The sequence below is a fragment of the Rhinopithecus roxellana genome, chromosome 19 (genome assembly GCF_007565055.1).
Source record: "Rhinopithecus roxellana isolate Shanxi Qingling chromosome 19, ASM756505v1, whole genome shotgun sequence".
NCBI lineage: Eukaryota > Metazoa > Chordata > Mammalia > Primates > Cercopithecidae > Rhinopithecus > Rhinopithecus roxellana.
In genome coordinates, this window is record NC_044567.1 from 20600483 (window position 1) to 20617317 (window position 16835).

Consider the following 16835-nt stretch of genomic DNA (forward strand, 5'->3'; position numbering starts at 1 on the left):
TAGTAGTGACAGGGTTTCATCATGTTGGCCAGTCTGGTCTCGAACTCGTGACCTCAGGTGATCTGCCCGCTTTGGCCTCCTAAAGTGCAGGGATTACAGGTGTGAGCCACCGCACCCAGCCACAATTGTATTCTTACCACGGATATTGGGCCTGTGCTTTCTCAATAACCCGTTAGATAGACACGAATCATTAGGAACTATTTCCAAAACAAAAAAGAAATGAAGTAATTAGCCTTTGGTCACATGACTAGTAAATAGTATTAAGGATTCAGATCCTTCAGTCTTAGTCTAACTCTAGAAACAGAGCTCTATCTAAACCACTGCTATATTTACCACATTGTAGAAAGAATACAAGGTTTCAGGTCTGATTTGGCTTAGAACCTGCCTGTGCTGTTTATTAGATCTTAGATCTCTGTTCTTTAGATAATTTACTTTAACTTCTTGGAACTTTCATTTTCTTATCTGTTTAAAAATACAGTATTGATGATAATACTTACCTGTAAGACCGTTGAGGATAATGTGAAGAAAATGCCTGATCTAATACTAGGTAATTTGTAAATGGTAACTATATTATTAATACCACTCCCTTCTTTTTTAGCTTTTTATTTTGATATCATTTCAGATTTCAGAAAAATTTCAGTAGTGAAAAGAAGTCCTATATACCCTTTACCCAACTTCTACAAAGTTTAACATGCATTGATCCTCTTTACTCCTCAGTATTTCAGTGTTCATTTCCTAAATATCTGTTTCTTTTGTATGGCTTCATGGATTCTTTATTCAGTGGATTAGAATATTTTCCATCATTAATAATCTTAATACATTATAATCTTTTATAACAATAAGCCATTATTGTGTCTTGAATTTTTGTTTAAATTGTATGTGCTGAGCCTTCCACCTGAAGAAAGTTTTCACAGAATTGCCTAATGTTGACTGAAGTATCTTCCTTGTAACTTTTTCCTTTTCATCGGCACATGAGATCTGATCACATTTTGCCAGGAATTATTTACTTAAAGTTTCCCAATAATCCTTGTTCTTTTTTTCTTTATTTCCCTTTCTGCCTTCCTGCCTAGGGCCAGGCTGCCTTAATTAAGCTTCCACTTCAGCACTGGCCTAATTAAGGGCTGATAATATGAGTATAAAAACTTGGGGTACCTCATAGGACAAAAAAGAAAAGGAACAATTGAGAACCATTGAATTGTTACCATTATTTTGCTAGTTAAAAAACATGTTATTAGAAGGTCTTTTATTTCAGTATTTTCCCTTGCTTCAAAATGTGATAGGCATTACAAGAAAAGTTTCACTGAATATTAAGCTAGTTACGATTTCTTACGAAGAATGTAAAATTTGTGTCAAGTAATATTTTTGCATATTCTATATGGAAAAATTTACCTTTTCTTTTTAGAGATACATTTTAAAACTATGTGAGCAACTGAATATAGACTTTGACATCAACTTATTGAAAAGAGCTAGCATTTTTAATATGTATACATTTATTTCTAACCTTTAAATGTATGACTTGTATTATCTGTTGTTGAAAAAAACATGACTGAGTTTTCAGTTCACAGAACAGGTAAGAGGTAAGAAAGTTGAAGTTCCCATAAGCATATCAATGATTTATCATTTTAAAAGCATTATATATTATTTAGAGCTTATATTTTGCTTCTAAGTATTTGACCCTTGAAATAACAGCCTAGATTTCGTTCTGCTTGACTGTAAGTCATGAAATGAGATGGGAAAGTATGTCTAGATATACTTTGTGGTACTGGAAATCATGTTTCTTCAACAAGTTAACATAATGTATGGTGATGATATCTATTCCCAAAGGAATACAAAGTCCTTTGCAGAAATTATTTTTTAACCTCTGTCCACTTGTGAGTCAAAGTATACAGGAAATGGTGATAGTTCCAGTTTAAAAAACAGAAGCAGGCCCAGCATGGTGGCCCACGCCTATAATCCTAACACTTTGGGAGGCTGAGGTGGGAGGACTGCTTGAGGCCAGAAACTCGAGATCAGCTGGAGCAACATAGTGAGACCCCATCTGTACAAAGTTGTTTTTAAAAAGCCAGGCATGGTGGTGCACATCTGTAAGCCAGCCACTTGGGAGGCTGAGGCAGGAGGAGCACTTGCATGCATGAGGTCAAGGCTGCCGTGATGGTGCTACTGCAGCCCCGCCTGCATGGCACAGTGAGACCCTGTCTCAAAAAAATAATAATATATAATAACAAACAGAGGCATATATCATTCAAAGATTGATATATGGGCCAGCGTAGGTTTGAAAGCTGTTACTTTATACAAGACTATAGTATCTACTTGTAATACCTTATAAATTTTTTTACAAAACAGCCACATTTTCAGTGTATCATATTTTGTCATAATCTCCCAAACTGAAAAATTATGAATAAGAACTAAATGATACAAAGGAAGTTGTTTGTTAAGCTCTTTTGTGTTCCTTTCATTGGGGGATCAAAAATTCAGTGTATTGTGCGGCTGACATTGCGCCCTCCTTCTGCTCTAATCTTGACTGGTGATTCTCTACACCTCCAACATTGTTATGGTCCTAGATGTCCTTCCTCCATTATCCTAAAATAATCTCCTCTATTGGATTACCTACTTTTTGGGATTAGTGCCTCCACTTTCTTACTTTATTCCCTTATTATGCTGAACCATGTCCTTAGTAACTTCCTGAGAAAGAACAGGAGGTAAATTGTTTTGGACTGCCCACATCCAAAATGTCTTTATTCTGCTCATATTCTTGATTCATTATTTAACTTAACCAAGATAGAATTCTGAGTTGGAAATAATTTTGAAATTTTTAAAGGCATTGTTTCCAGAATTGCTTCTAAAGTCCAGGCTGGACACAGTGGCATGCATCTTTTCCAGTCCAATGCTCTGGGCATTGAGTGAACTCTTACAATCTGGAAACTCATCTTCAGTTCTTGGAAATTGTCTTACGTTCTTTATCATTTTCTTCACTCTTCTTTCTCTGTTGTTTCATTAAAAAAAATATTAAAAAGGTTAAGTGTTGAGCCTTCTCAATTGATCCTTTCTTACCTTTTCTCTGTTTTCTATTGATCTTTTTGCTTAACATTCTGGGAGATTTACTGAATTTCTCCTTCCAAGTCTTCTATTACATTTTTATATCAGCTCTTCATTTAATTTACATGAGCTCTTTCCTGAGAGACAGATACACACATTTATGTGTATGCTTTGTGGATGTAATAATCTTTTATCTCTCTGAAAACTATATTAAATGTAATTTTATTTTAGAGTTTCTTGAGCTTCCTTTATTGCCCCTGTTTGCTTAGCCTCACTTTTCTGTTTGCTGGGTGGTTTATTTGAACTCTGTCTTTTATGTTATCTTCTCACACATCTGGTGAGTATTGGCTGTTCCTTCATATTTAAGGGTGTGACTCCAAAAGAGGATGAGCTTCCAATCACTCATTGCTATTACCCAGACTGGAGTGCAGTGGCATGATCATGGCTCACTGCAGCCTTGACCTCCTGGGCTCAAGCAATCCTCCCACCTTAGCATTCTGAATAGCCAGGACTACTGGCACACACCACCATGCCCAGCTAATTTTTTTTTTTTTTTTTTTTTTTTTGGTATTTTTCTGTAGATATGGTGTTTCTCCATGTTGTGAAAAGAATGTGTGTTGGGAAGCTCATCCTGTGAGCGTAGGATGGTGACACTTGTTGAGTGTTAGGCCTCACTGTGCATGAGTAGGTGGACCTGGCTGTTTCACTGGGGACCTCAAATTGCTCGACCTCTATGTCTCTTCTCCTGGGCTAGGTTTTCTACTGGACTGGGGACAGCCACCTAGCTGCATGGGCTAGGGAAGGCAGTTGTGGGGTATGGCAGCTCCTTGTGCAAATTTCTACAAATCTCCTTTTTTTTTTCATGAGATGGTGGCTTGCTCTGTGGACCAGGCTGGAGTGTAGTGGCGCGATCTCAGCTCACTGCAAGCTCCACCTCCCGGGTTCACGCCATTCTCCTGCTTCAGCCTCCCAAGTAGCTGGGACTACAGGCGCCCGCCAGCACACCTGGCTAATTTTTTGTATTTTTCAGTAGAGACGGGGTTTCACTGTGTTAGCCAGGATGGTCTCAATCTGCTGACCTTGTGATCTGCCCGTCTCGGCCTCCCAAAGTGCTGGGATTACAGGCGTGAGCCACTGTGCCCGGTCCAAGTCTCCATTTTTAACCCTACTCCACAGTTCTTCCCTCAGAGAGACTGATCCCTTCAATTCTTGAGCTTTTCCAAGATCTATGGAAAACTTTTTAAAATCATTGCTTGACTCGTAATTTTATTGAGGTGAATCACAGTGGTGGATTTGGAGCTGCTAATGTGTTTGTTTGTTTGTTTGTTTTGGTTTTACCCAATTACATTTCTTTATTCTGAAATGTCATTTAAAAAGACCATACCATAATATTTCCACATGAACAGATATTTTTCTAGAATAGGCCTAAAAGTATTGGGAAGATGGGATTAGAACACATGGGAAATCAGGACCCTGGAAGAACTGTAATATTCTCTAGGACTTTTCATTTTCTAAATTTGCAGAGATACTGCCTGTGATTTCAGTTGAAAGTGATCCAAATCCTAGTATGTCCATATTAATTGTGTGTGTGTGTGTGTGTGTGTGTGTGTAGCTTCAAATGTTATTTAACATTTCTTAAGTGGAATTTTTCTAATGTTCTTTTCCTTTTTTTTTTTTTTTTTTTTGAGACGGAGTCTCGCTCTGTGGCCCAGGCTGGAGTGCCTATTAGACACTTGTATATTGTATATTATAAAAGTATAGTGTTCTTATTGTAACAACTTAAATAATACTAAAATGGATAAAGAAAAAGTCAATCTCCTGGTAGTACCCCTTCATTCTTAACCCCTGAAGCAACTTGCATTAACTGACAGTTGTGTATCTTTCTGATACCTTTTTCACTGTCGTACAAACATCTCCAAAGATGTTTGTTTCTGAAAATATTAGAGGATTCATATTCTATACATTCTGTGGCTTGCTTTAATCACTCAATATGTTATAAACATCCCTTCAAGTTAATAGAAATACTACAGTTTGTTTTGTTTTGTTTGAGACCGAGTCTGCGCTGTCACCCAAGCTGGAGTGCAGTGTCACTATCTCGGCTCACTACAACCTCTGTCTCCTGGGCTTCAAGTGATTCTCCGCCCTCAACCTTCCAGTAGCTGGGATTACAGGCACTCACCACCATGCCTGACTAATTTTTGTATTTTTAGTAGAGACAAGGTTTCACCATGTTGGCCAGGCTGGTCTTGGACTCCTTGGCCTCAAGTGATCCACCTGCCTCAGCTTCCCAAAGTGCTGGGATTACAGGCATGAGCCACCGCGCCTGGCCCTAACTCATTTTTTTAAATAACCAAATACTGTATAATCACTGCCTGTGATTTCAGTTGAAAGTGATCTAAATCCTAGCATGTCCATGTTAATTTTGTGTGTGTGTGTGTGTGTGTAGCTTCACATGTTATTAACATTTCTTAATCTCTCAGGTAGGATTTTTCTAATGTTCTTTTCATTTTTATTAGACATTTATACATTATCAAAGTACATTTGTATATTATCAAAATATTCTTTTTTTTTTTTTTTTTTGAGACAGAGTCTCGCTCTGTCGCCCAGGCTGGAGTGCGGTGGCCGGATCTCAGCTCACTGCAAGCTCCGCCTCCCGGGTTTAAGCCATTCTCCTGCCTCAGCCTCCCGAGTAGCTGGGACTACAGGCGCCCACCACCTCGCCCGGCTAGTTTTTTGTATTTTTTAGTAGAGACGAGGTTTCACCGTGTTAGCCAGGATGGTCTCGATCTCCTGACCTCGTGATCCGCCCGTCTCGGCGTCCCAAAGTGCTGGGATTACAGGCTTGAGCCACTGCGCCTGGCCTCAAAATATTCTTATTGTAACAACTTAAATAATACTAAAATGGATAAAGGAAAAGTCAGTCTCCTGATAGTACCCCTCCATTCTTAACCTCTGAAGTAACTTGTGTTAAGTGACAGTTATGTATCTTACACAACATACCATTTGAATGTTCCTTCCAATTTTGGGGGATTTTTTGGGGGGGGTCTTTTTGCTGCTGTTGTTCGTTTTTTACTTCCAAAAGTGCTTCAATAAATATTCTTTTACAGATTGAATGTCGCTTATCCAAAATACTTGGGATCAGAAGTCTTGGGGATTTCTGATTTTCAGATTAGGGATGCTCAACCTGTATATATCTCCTTACCCAATTTTGTTTCTCTTTTGCCATCTCAAATCTTGCAATTCAAGTTTTGATTCATGTGTCATTTGTTTAGAATACTCCCTCTAGGATTTCCCTTCAATAAGATGCATGGTGGTTTACTCTGTGGGACCTCACCTGGCCAAAAATGTGTTCATTCAGCTCCCAGATAGGTCCAGCTATGAGAGCCTCTTAAGCAGTGGCATACCAGGTAGTGATGCATCCATCACTGGGCAAAGCCCAGCAGCTCTTCCCCTTAGGGGCTGGGCATCACACCAGCTACAAGACTATCAGCTCTCTGCTTGTCATCTTTGTGGCTGCATGTAGCAGTCCTTTCCCAGCTGCAGTGCCTGGGAGCAGTTTCATTGCAACCCCTGTATATGCAGATCCATTGTTTTCCACTGTCTGGGTTCCTGAGGAAGTAATGAAGCCCTAGGTCTTTGCCTCAAGCTTGAAGAAAAATCTAAGCTTCCCTGCTGTCAGTTCCCTGGTTCTCTCTTCACTTGAGAGAGTATAGCCTTCCACCTGGCTTTCTTCCCTGGAGATCTCAAGGGAACTTGGGGCCTCAGATGGACCCTCCCCAGTGTGTCTGCTTTTGTTCTTGTGCTACTCCATGGAGGAAATGGGCCAAAGGTCAAGTCAGGAATTTATACTCTCACCATCATCTTCCCCAAATCTCAATCTCTTGATTTTTTTTAAAAAAATAGATATTTTCAAAATTGCTCAATAGCATTTCATTTTCTGTTGCTATTTATAATGTCAACATGCAAAGCACTCTCTGTGTGTTACATATCAAAGTGGATACTGACCCTGACCTCTATGACTCTAATGAATAATCCTGGAAGTGATAGCAAAATGATACTAACTTAGGGCCAGGCTTGGTGGCTTACACCTATAACTCCAGCACTTTGGTAGGCGGAGGTAGGAGGATAGCTTGAGCCCAGGAGTTTGAGGCCAGTGTGGGCAACATAGGGAGACCCCATCTCTACAGATAATTTAAAAATTAAAAAAAAAAAAAATTAGCCAGCCATGATGGCACATGCCTGTAGTCCCAGCTACTCAGGAGGCTGAGGTGGGAGGATTGCTTGAGCCCAGAAAGTCAAGGCTGCAGTAGCCACAATCACACCACTGGGCTCCAGTCTAGGTGACAGAGCGGGACCCTGTCTCCCCCCTGCCACCCCCAAAAAGGATATTAACTCAAGTATCTTTTAAACAGGACATCAAGGTAGTCACATGGAAGAGATTGTGTTCTACAAAAAGTGACTTTTTCTTTTCTCTTAATCTTTTCTTTTTTTTGAGACAGGGTCTTGCCCTGTTATTCAGGCTAGAGTGCAGTGGCTCCATCACAGCTTGCTCTAGCTTCCCCCTCGTGGGCTCAATTGATCCTCTCACGTCAGCCTCCCGAGTAGCTAGGACTACAGGCACACACCACCATGTCTAGCTAATTTTTGTATTTTGGTAGAGATGGGATTTCACCACATTGCCCAGGAAGGTCTCGAACTTTTGGGCTCAAGTGATCCTCCCACCTCGGTCTCCCAAAGTGCTAGGATTACAGACATGAGCCACCACACCCAGCTGTTTTAGCCACGTTTAATGAATCTGTGACCTTTGTCAGCCATCTTGGAAACTCAGCATAGTGTTACTTGCATGCCTAGTTGGTTCTCAAGTAGAATTTTGGAACATAATCTCTTCATAAATTAAGGGCTGGTTGTATATGCATATTTTATTATATTTTATATTTCTTTTCTATTTTTATAATTATAATTCCCTTTCAACAGTTTTTCCTGATGAAAGATATTTTAGTAGCTGGTCTCTTTTTAAACTCTTTTTAAACTTTTTAAAGTTTAAAGTTTTTAAACTTTAAATTTCAAGAAGCGTTTGTAATATGTGATTTGTCTGTTTATGTCTTATTTTGTTTGTTATTTCGAAGCAAACATAGGAAGTGGCTTACTGCCTTGTATAAAAAGATATCAGAAGAGTGGAGTCATTTGGAAAAAGCACAGTGGGAAAGTGGCTTGGGAAGTGATTTTTTTTCCCTTATTTTCTGGCACAGTGCTTTCTAAGATGATGTTGTTCACTGTAGTTTTCTTTCACTTTTAAGGGCATGATGGTTCCAGGCAGGATAATCTTAAATGGTCATTTGTCATCTCTTTTTCCCCTTGCAGCATTGCTATGGCAACAAAAGAAAATATGACTTCACAGAGAGGAATGTTGAAGTCAATTCACAGCAAAATGAACACTTTGGCCAGTATCCTTTTTGAATGTTCGCAGTTTCTGTTTTGAGGGTAGAGGGGACAAGTGTCTGTGTGTGCTTTTTATGGGGGCAGGTCGCCATCACTCAGTAGCAGTAGAGCCCATCAGTAATGGCATGATATGAATATACTGTGCATTCCTACTTTGTGAAAGTTTATGCTCTTTAGTACTGTTCCTAAAAGACTGCACCTCAGAAGTTTCTTACTACTTAGATGTAGAAGAAAAAAATAAATGTGAATTTAAAAATTATTCACCGAATTCTTTCACATTTTAGAAATCTTTTAAATTCATGTTAGAACTCCACACTATACATTATTCTTACCTAAATATGATAAATTATATGCCTTTTCTTTGTTATTTTTCCCATTTAGAGATAAGTCAGTGGCAGATGCTTGGAACGGGAAAGGAAGGAGACAGCCACCCTTGCAGAGGGAGCTGTAGCTATTGATAGAGTTTGTACAGGCTAAGTTCTGGGATCCATTCTCCACTTGTTTGTTGTAACTTCTACTTTAAAATGTTTCAGTTTTCCATTTTAAATTAGGATTATTACTACTTCCCAGAAACCCACTAGGGAACCAGAAAAGCCTGGCACTCTGAGTCATTTGAGTCAGCGAACCTCTGAAAAGACAAGCCTTCTAGGCAAAAAACCTTTCCTTCCCAACTGCCAGAGGGGAAGGTACCTAGAGTTTTCAAAAGCTGAGTATCTTGTAGTCCTAGATAATTTAAGGTCACTTTTGGTTTGATATGCCTTTGCCTAAGGAAAAGACTATCCTGATGTGTGCCATTATTCTCCAGTCTGCTGTGAATTTTGTTCTTCCTTTGTCACCCTAAGTATAAAACCACATGCCCCAAATCACATTTTAGATAGGGCTATAAAATTTACAGAGTGCTGTTATAGACATTATCTCATTCTACTAAACTATGAACTCGATTGCCAGCCAGAGCAAAAGCTAATTAGTGAATATAAGAGTTTGTATTTAGTGAAACTTTTGAAACTTTGGAATAGAAGTGTGAGTCAGATAGCTGGTGATTTAAAACACTAAAGCCTTTCTAAATTGTTCATTAGAATTTACCACCACTCTTCTTTGTGACCTCTGCTACTCTGTACTCATCTCTCCCATAAGTTCTTTCTCTCTCTCTCTCTCTCTTTTTTTTTTTTTTGGAGACGGAGTCTCACCCTGTTACCCATCCAGGCTGAGTACAGTGGCACGATCTCAGCTCACTGCAACCTCCAACCTCCCAGGTTCATGCAGTCCTCCTGCCTCAGCCTTCCGAGTAGCTGGGACTACAGACGTGTGCCACCACGCCTGGCTAATTTTTGTATATTTTGTAGAGACGGGGTTTCACCATGTTGCCCAGGCGAGTCTCAAACTCCTAGGCTCAAGCAATCGTTCAGCCTCGGCCTCTCAAAGTGCTGGGATTATAGGTGTGAGCCACCTTGCCCAGCCCAACACTAAGTTCTCTTAAGACAAAGTACTATACCGGAACCTAGCATAGCACCTCATACAAATTAGTCACACAGGAATTTCACAGTTATTCCAAAATAATGTGTGTTCAAAAAAAAAAATCAAACAAAATGGGTGTGGGTTAGTCAGGGCTAAAGTTTAGTTCACTTTCCTCCTGTATCTGCCTTTTGCTGCGAAGTAACTTTGAAAATGTTAATAATTCACCAGTGTCTGATTATATAGACCCTAGGGTTAGTTCCCACGAATTCCCTGAATCCAAGGCGGGAAAGGATCAGGTATCTTCAAACTCTCAGGCAGAACTCCCCAGTCTCCTAAGAGAAGAAGAAAAAAGAGATAGAGAATGAAAATGAGGAAAGGGAGGGAAATGGACGGTGGTGGCAATGGGAGCTGGCTCTGCCTGTGCCTCCCTGCCAGAGTTCCTCCATTCCTGGCCACGCTGGCTTTCCACCCTGTCCTGCAGCCTGGCAGTAAGCCCTCAGTGCTTGGGAACTGTTATCATCCTTTTCTTCTCCGTCCCTCTCTATTATTATTCTTATTTATGTTACACACAAGACTGGGAGATATGTATTGATTAGGGGCCTTGAGCCGCAGCACATTCCCAGTTTGGGCAAGTGCATCTGCTAAAGATTCCCTTGGTATGAGTTTCTTCCCCTATGCCTTTCATCACTGTTTCTAGACACCGCTGATCTCTATTTTTGTGATTCCTGCGACTTTTCGCCGGAGAGGCTTCTTCAAAATATGACCTTAATAAAGATTTCCCAAAGATCGTTTTCCTGCTGTAAACAGCCTGATCCAGAGGATCAACCTGAGGAAGCGGCGGGACTCGCTCATCCTAGGGGGTGTTATTGGGATCTGTACCATCCTGTTGCTGCTCTATGCGTTCCATTGATGGGACATCTGCAGGGACTCTTGACAACCGCCACTTTCACGCCCTGGTCTGGAATAAGGAAACGTCTGAGGGAGAAATTGACTGTCTTGATAATTAGCCTGACCAGCAGGATGAATGCAAGGCTGACAGTGATGGACTCTGTGACATGGTCAGGTTGAGCTGAAGCCACAGTTTTTCTGTGCTGTCTTTTCTAACACATTTTTCTGTTTTTAATTAGAAAACACCAAAAAGGTTTTCAGTTGCTTTTGTCTCCTAGAAGGCAAGTAAACCAATCAAAAACAGAGTTTTCTGTGTTTCCGTGATAGTGTTGAAGCCTGATGACAAGCCAGGTCTTACAGCTGGGCTCTTTAGAAAACCAGGTTTCTACATCCAAAGACTGCTTTTCTTTTAGCCACCAGATTGGATTGTGAATAAAAGTAATTCTTGTCCTGTTATTTTACACTCATAATGAGAAATCGCAAGTTCTTTCTTGATAATCTGTGCTATAGATTTCTACTCTGTCTCCTCAACTCTGTTGATATTTAAGGAAAATTCTGTTTCTCATAGATTCTTTGAGATGCTGTTGGACCAACTTCAGCACGTTTGAGGTTGTCTGAAATGGAGATCACTGTAAAACTGTCTTTTTTTTTTCTTTTAAATTACAAGTACACTGGGGTTAATTGTATTGCTGGAAAAACATCAAGAATGACAGTCTCGTATTTAAGGCACCAGTCATTGTTTCCATTTTTAAAAAATTCTTCCCTTGGATTAATATTTTCTGCTGAAAAGAAGTGAAATCTCAGTTCCACTAGGATAAAAGAAACGAATCACCAGTGTCTGTCAGTGCCCCCACTGCTCCTCATCATACCAGCATTGACACTGGTAACTGAGGAAGGGGACTGCTCAGTTTCTAATGTGATCTATTCAAAAAGGCACATATAAAAAGGCATTGAGGGCTCACTGTCCAGAGAATTCCATTTGTAAATGCTCCACAATGTATGGGCAAAAGTTTAAGGACTACTGCCTGATGTACCAGGAGTCCCGTGTTCTGTGAAAATCTGTTCATTCCAAATCTGGTAAGCATTTCCAAACATCTAGAGAATGGTTTCACTGTTGAGGGTGCATGTGGCAGAATCTGTCTGTCTCTGCACCTGTCTTCTGTTATCATCCCTGGACAGCGACAGATTTTAAACCAGCCACCAGAATTATTTTTGAGTTGACCATTTCTTAGTTTCTGTAAATTCATGACTTGTCTTACTGAACTACAACCTGGTTTGTAGACTTCCAGCATCTACACTGCTGCTCTTCACCATTGGAATTCACTGTGGTATTTATAGTATTGGCTTCAGTCCGAGCCACAGGGAATAAAAGGATATCAGCATGTAGCTCTCAGCTACATCATGGTATATAGATGCTGTTATTCAGGTGAACTTGCTCATGGGTGGACTAACACCTGGTTTGGTACAGAGACTGAGAAGTTTTTCATTCTGGTGTCAAAGTTTTGTTACATTATGGGTGTGAAGGGCATTTGATATATTTTTCTTAACTATGGGGTTTATTTTTCTAAATATGGGTTGATTGTTCATCGATTCAGGGTACCCTTAAAAGAAAAGTTTTCCCATTGTGAACCTTAAAGGATCAGGGAAGTAAGTTCATTGATTAAATTCTCTGTTGGGAGAACAAAACTTTTCTCCCCTGACACTTTATTATCTTTGATTTTTTCAAAGGGCCTTGATTGGTGGTTGTGTCTCGGTTAGAATTTATGGGACTTTGCTATGTAGTTGGCATTTATAAAAGCTGAAGTATCATAAATAAAGTTATTTATTTAATTATACTACCAGTCTTTTTTACTGGTCTGATTCTTTGTTGCATTCATTAAAGCTGATTGTGTGAGAGTGAACTGGGACACAAGCTAGTCTAACTCACTGCAGCCAAGCAAACAAACCAGGTTGATGGCTGATGGGCCTTTCCATTAGGGTTTTGCTTATGTGAAGTAATGGAATTAAGTTGGTTGTTTTCTTTTTAAAAATAAACCGGTTCTTCCAAGGAAGTTAAAGGCTTGGTGTAGATGTTGGTGTCAGATAGGTCTGACTAACCTCCCCATGCAGCAGCCCATAGTGAGATGACCAAGGGCCACATGTAGACAGCTAGGCCAGTGCTTTTTCCTCTTAGGGTTTCTTTGCAGAAAGAAACCTCCAGCAAGGCAAGAGAGGTGTGTGTCCACAGGAAGGGGCTCTGTGTGGATCCCATGAAGGGATTTGAGCTCTTTTAGCTCCATGTCATTTAACTTTTTTGTTTAACCACCTTGGCTTTCTCTCCTTTTTTGCTGTCCTGATCGACCAGTTGCCAGATTCAGAGGCTAACAGTTAGTTACTTGTTAATGCTAGTCTCAGCCAGGAGGTCAGAAGGAATTTTTTACTTCTGGATCCAAATGTTGCCTCTTAGGGGAAGTTACGCCCCCTCAACTATTGTCTTATTATAATGAATCTTTCCTTTTTGATCCTTTTAAGTAACCACTCAAAACTTCATTTCACTGAAAAAATATGAAAAACCATGACAATAGGGCTGGGTGCAGTGACTCACGCATGTAATCTTAGCACTTTGGGAGGCCAAGACAGGCGGATCGTTTGAGGCCAGGAGTTTAAGACCAGCCTGGTCAACGCAGCAAGACTCTGTCTCTACAAAAAAAATTAAAAGATTAGCCTGGCATGATGGGGAGTGCCTGTGTCCTAGCTCACAGCTACTGAGGCTGAGGCCAGAGGATCACTTGAGCCCAGGAGTTCAAGCCTTCAGTGAGCCATGATTGCACCACTTCACTCCAGCCTGGATGACAGAGTGAGACCCTGTTTCAAAAAAAAAAAAAAAGAAAAGAAAAGAAAAGAAAAAAGACATGGCAACGAAAAGGCAGGAAATTCCAAAAGACATATTTCTGACATTTTGTTTTAATGTGTACTGGTGACTCTAGTAAAAATGTTTAATGAATTCACCACTCAAGTTCAAACTCAGATCCAAGTGCTTTAGCTCATCTATCCTGGCAATCTCTACATTCTTGTCAATTCTTATTAATGATGCTGGAGGACTCCCTGTAATCTGCATTGCTCACCTTTTCTTTCTCTCATTTTAGAAAGGGGCTTTCCTTCTCTATGATTCTCCTGTCTTTTTCTGTACTGCCTGGTACTCAGATCAGGCATGAAAGAAAATGGAGACAGGTGATGAGAGGAGATACCATGAGGGCAAAATCCTTATACCCGGAACCAAATAATACTTCAGCTCTTTCATACTGAGTGTGAATACATCTGAATAGTAAAAGATACTGAGCCTTTTGATGCAGTGGCTCTTGGCCTCTATGGAATTCAGGCACCTTGGGTTTGCATTCCCACTATTAATTTTCTGTTTCAGTGTTAGTGATCTCAACCTGATGAAAATGACTTTAAAGAACTGGACTAGCCTTTTGGTTTCTGATACCTCATTTGATCTTTTGTCAGGTACGATTTTTGGAAATGGATTGAGTTTTCTAACTTGGAAGATTAAAGTTCTTGGGGATAACTGGCCATGTCTAGTGTTACAGTGAATTTTATGGCAAATGTAACTGAAGAACAAATGGATTCTGCTCAGAAAGTTAGAATCACTGTGTTCCACTCTCCTGTTAGGTTAAGGGTTGTTTACCCTGGTCTCCAAAAAGATGCAGAACTTTTCATCACAGTCTTAATAAACTAATCTTGTTTCTTCCTTTATAAACCTGCATACTCTTAAGTTTTGTAGGCAAAAAGAAACTGAGGGAGGAGCAAGTATATTTTGAGGAGTTTAGTGGATAAGAAGCCCAAAGCTGAACCATGCATGGTCTTGAGGGATCTTTCTCATTTTCTGTGTACCTGAGAGCTCACTTTAATATCAAAGTGTTTGCATCCATTCCCACCCTGTTAGCTCTTAAGGAGGAGGAAAATCAATTCCAACCAGACTTTCCTGTGATGGAAGATGTTTCCTCTTGAAAAAATGCCAATACAGATTTTTAAAACCTATTATTTTCCAAATGCACTTTGTAAGTTTTTGCTTTTAAAATAGCTTCTTGGAACCAATTTTATTGTATTTGTACTTAATTTTTGTTCTCATCTAAATGTGCATTTTCTGACTGTATAGAAGAAGCCTTGGTATGTAATTTAATAATAAATTAGAAATCTAAATGATTGCGTTTGTGGTTGTTTATATTGAAATAGTAACCATCAAGGTAGTTTGGGGATAGAGATTATGGTATCTTTGGTGTTGGTAAGTGTTTCTCATGATGTCCTGAAACCCAGGATGAAATAATACAGGTGCTGAAAAGCTGTCACGTGTCATTCAGAAACCATCATATGAACAGTCCACTAGTGTTTTAGCCCTAGAAGTGAAGGGGAATCTCTTATCAACATGAAACTTCAGGAGGCATGACGGGAATCTAAAATTGTAGAATTGGCTGGGTGCAGTGGCTCACACCTGTAATCCCAGCAGTTTGAGAGGCTGAGGCAGGAGGATTGCTTGAGACCAGGAGTTCAAGACCAGCCTGGGCAACATAGCAAAGACCTTGTCTCTACAAAAACTAAAATTAGCCATTCATGATGGTGTGCACCTATAGTCCCAGCTACTCGGGAGGCTGAGGTGGGAGGATCATGAGCCCAGGAGGTGAAGGCTGCAGTAAGCAATGATTGTGCCACTGTACTCCAGCCTGGGTGACAGAGACCCTGTCTCAAAAATAAATTAATTTTTTAAAAATAGTATACTGCTGGGCTTTAGTACATTAGTTGTGCAACCAGCACCACTGTCTAATTTTAGAACTTTGCAATTAATCCAGCCAGTGTGTCAATTCCTCCTCTATAAAATGGTGATAAGGATGGCTACCATAATTGTACCCTGATTATATTGTCAGGGTTATGTGAGGAAATGCTCATAAGCATCTCAGCAAGGCCAGGGGTGCAGGACTGACCTGACATAAGAGATATCCTTGGGTTTGTCCTAATAGTGAGAAACCGGGCCTCTTTGGCCTCTTTCGTTCCCTGTTGCTGATGTGGGAGAGGAGAGAACATTCAAGAGGTGAACAGCAGACATCCTTAACTTTGATAAAGGCAACTAAGAGGGGAAATGTAAGTTAGGTTCTCTGTAGATAGACAGGTGGAACCCAGCAATCAGTTTAACCAGCCTCCAAGCGGCTCTGATGCACAGCAAAGGTGGAGAACCACTACTCATGAGTGTCATGCTCTACAGGTACACACATTCTATTTAGTCATTCCATTCTAGACTGATTGCTTTTATTTTTAGTTGGGAACTGTTACAAATTGTGCTGCTCTGGACATTCTCAAACATGGGTTTGGGACACACATGTACACTTTTCTGTTGATTATACCTAGGAATAAGATTATTGGATTGTAGGTGATGCACATACTCAGTTTTAAGATACGTTGTCAAGACAGTTTTCCAAAGCAATTGTGCCAATGCCTATGCCTACCAGTGATGTGTGAATATTCCATTTCCTTCACATCCTCAGCAACACTTAATGATGCCAGTCGAAATTTGCATTTCGCTGATGGCTAATGAGGTTGGGCATTTTTACATACTCACTAGCTATTAGGACATCTTTCTTTATGTAATATCCCTTCAGATGTTTGCATATTGATTAATTGGACTGTCTTTTTCCAGTTAATTTTTCCTTTGTTGGATAAATATGTTGCAAATATACCATCCCATTCTGTGACTTGTCATTTACTTTCTTTCCTCTTTTTTTTTTTTTTGAGACAGAGTCTCACTCTGTCGCCCAGGCTGGAGTACAGTGGTGTGATCTCGGCTCACTGCAACCTCCGCCTCCCGAATTCAAGCAATTTTTCCTGCTTCAGCCTCCCCGGTAGCTGGGATTACAGGCGTGTGCCACCTCGCCCAGCTAATTTTTTTTTGTATTTTCAGCAGAGATTGGTTTTCACCACGTTGGTCAGGCTGGTCTTGAACTCCTGACCTCAAATGATCCTCCTGCCTCAGCTTCCCAAAGTGTTGG

General features: G+C 40.2%; 1 protein-coding gene across 3 annotated transcripts in view; it reads left to right on the forward strand.

Annotated features, from left to right (window-relative positions):
- The window catches only part of GOSR1 (golgi SNAP receptor complex member 1), a 52304-nt gene extending 37301 nt beyond the window's left edge, over positions 1 to 15003 (forward strand). For all 3 annotated transcript variants that reach the window (XM_010367945.2, XM_010367946.2, XM_010367947.2), the window contains exons 8-9: positions 8398 to 8480; positions 10716 to 15003. In XM_010367945.2, the coding sequence (XP_010366247.1) occupies positions 8398 to 8480; positions 10716 to 10840 (208 nt within the window). In that variant the 3' untranslated portion in view covers positions 10841 to 15003. The remainder of the gene's footprint in view (positions 1 to 8397; positions 8481 to 10715) is intronic.
- Positions 15004 to 16835: the final 1832 nt, after the last annotated feature.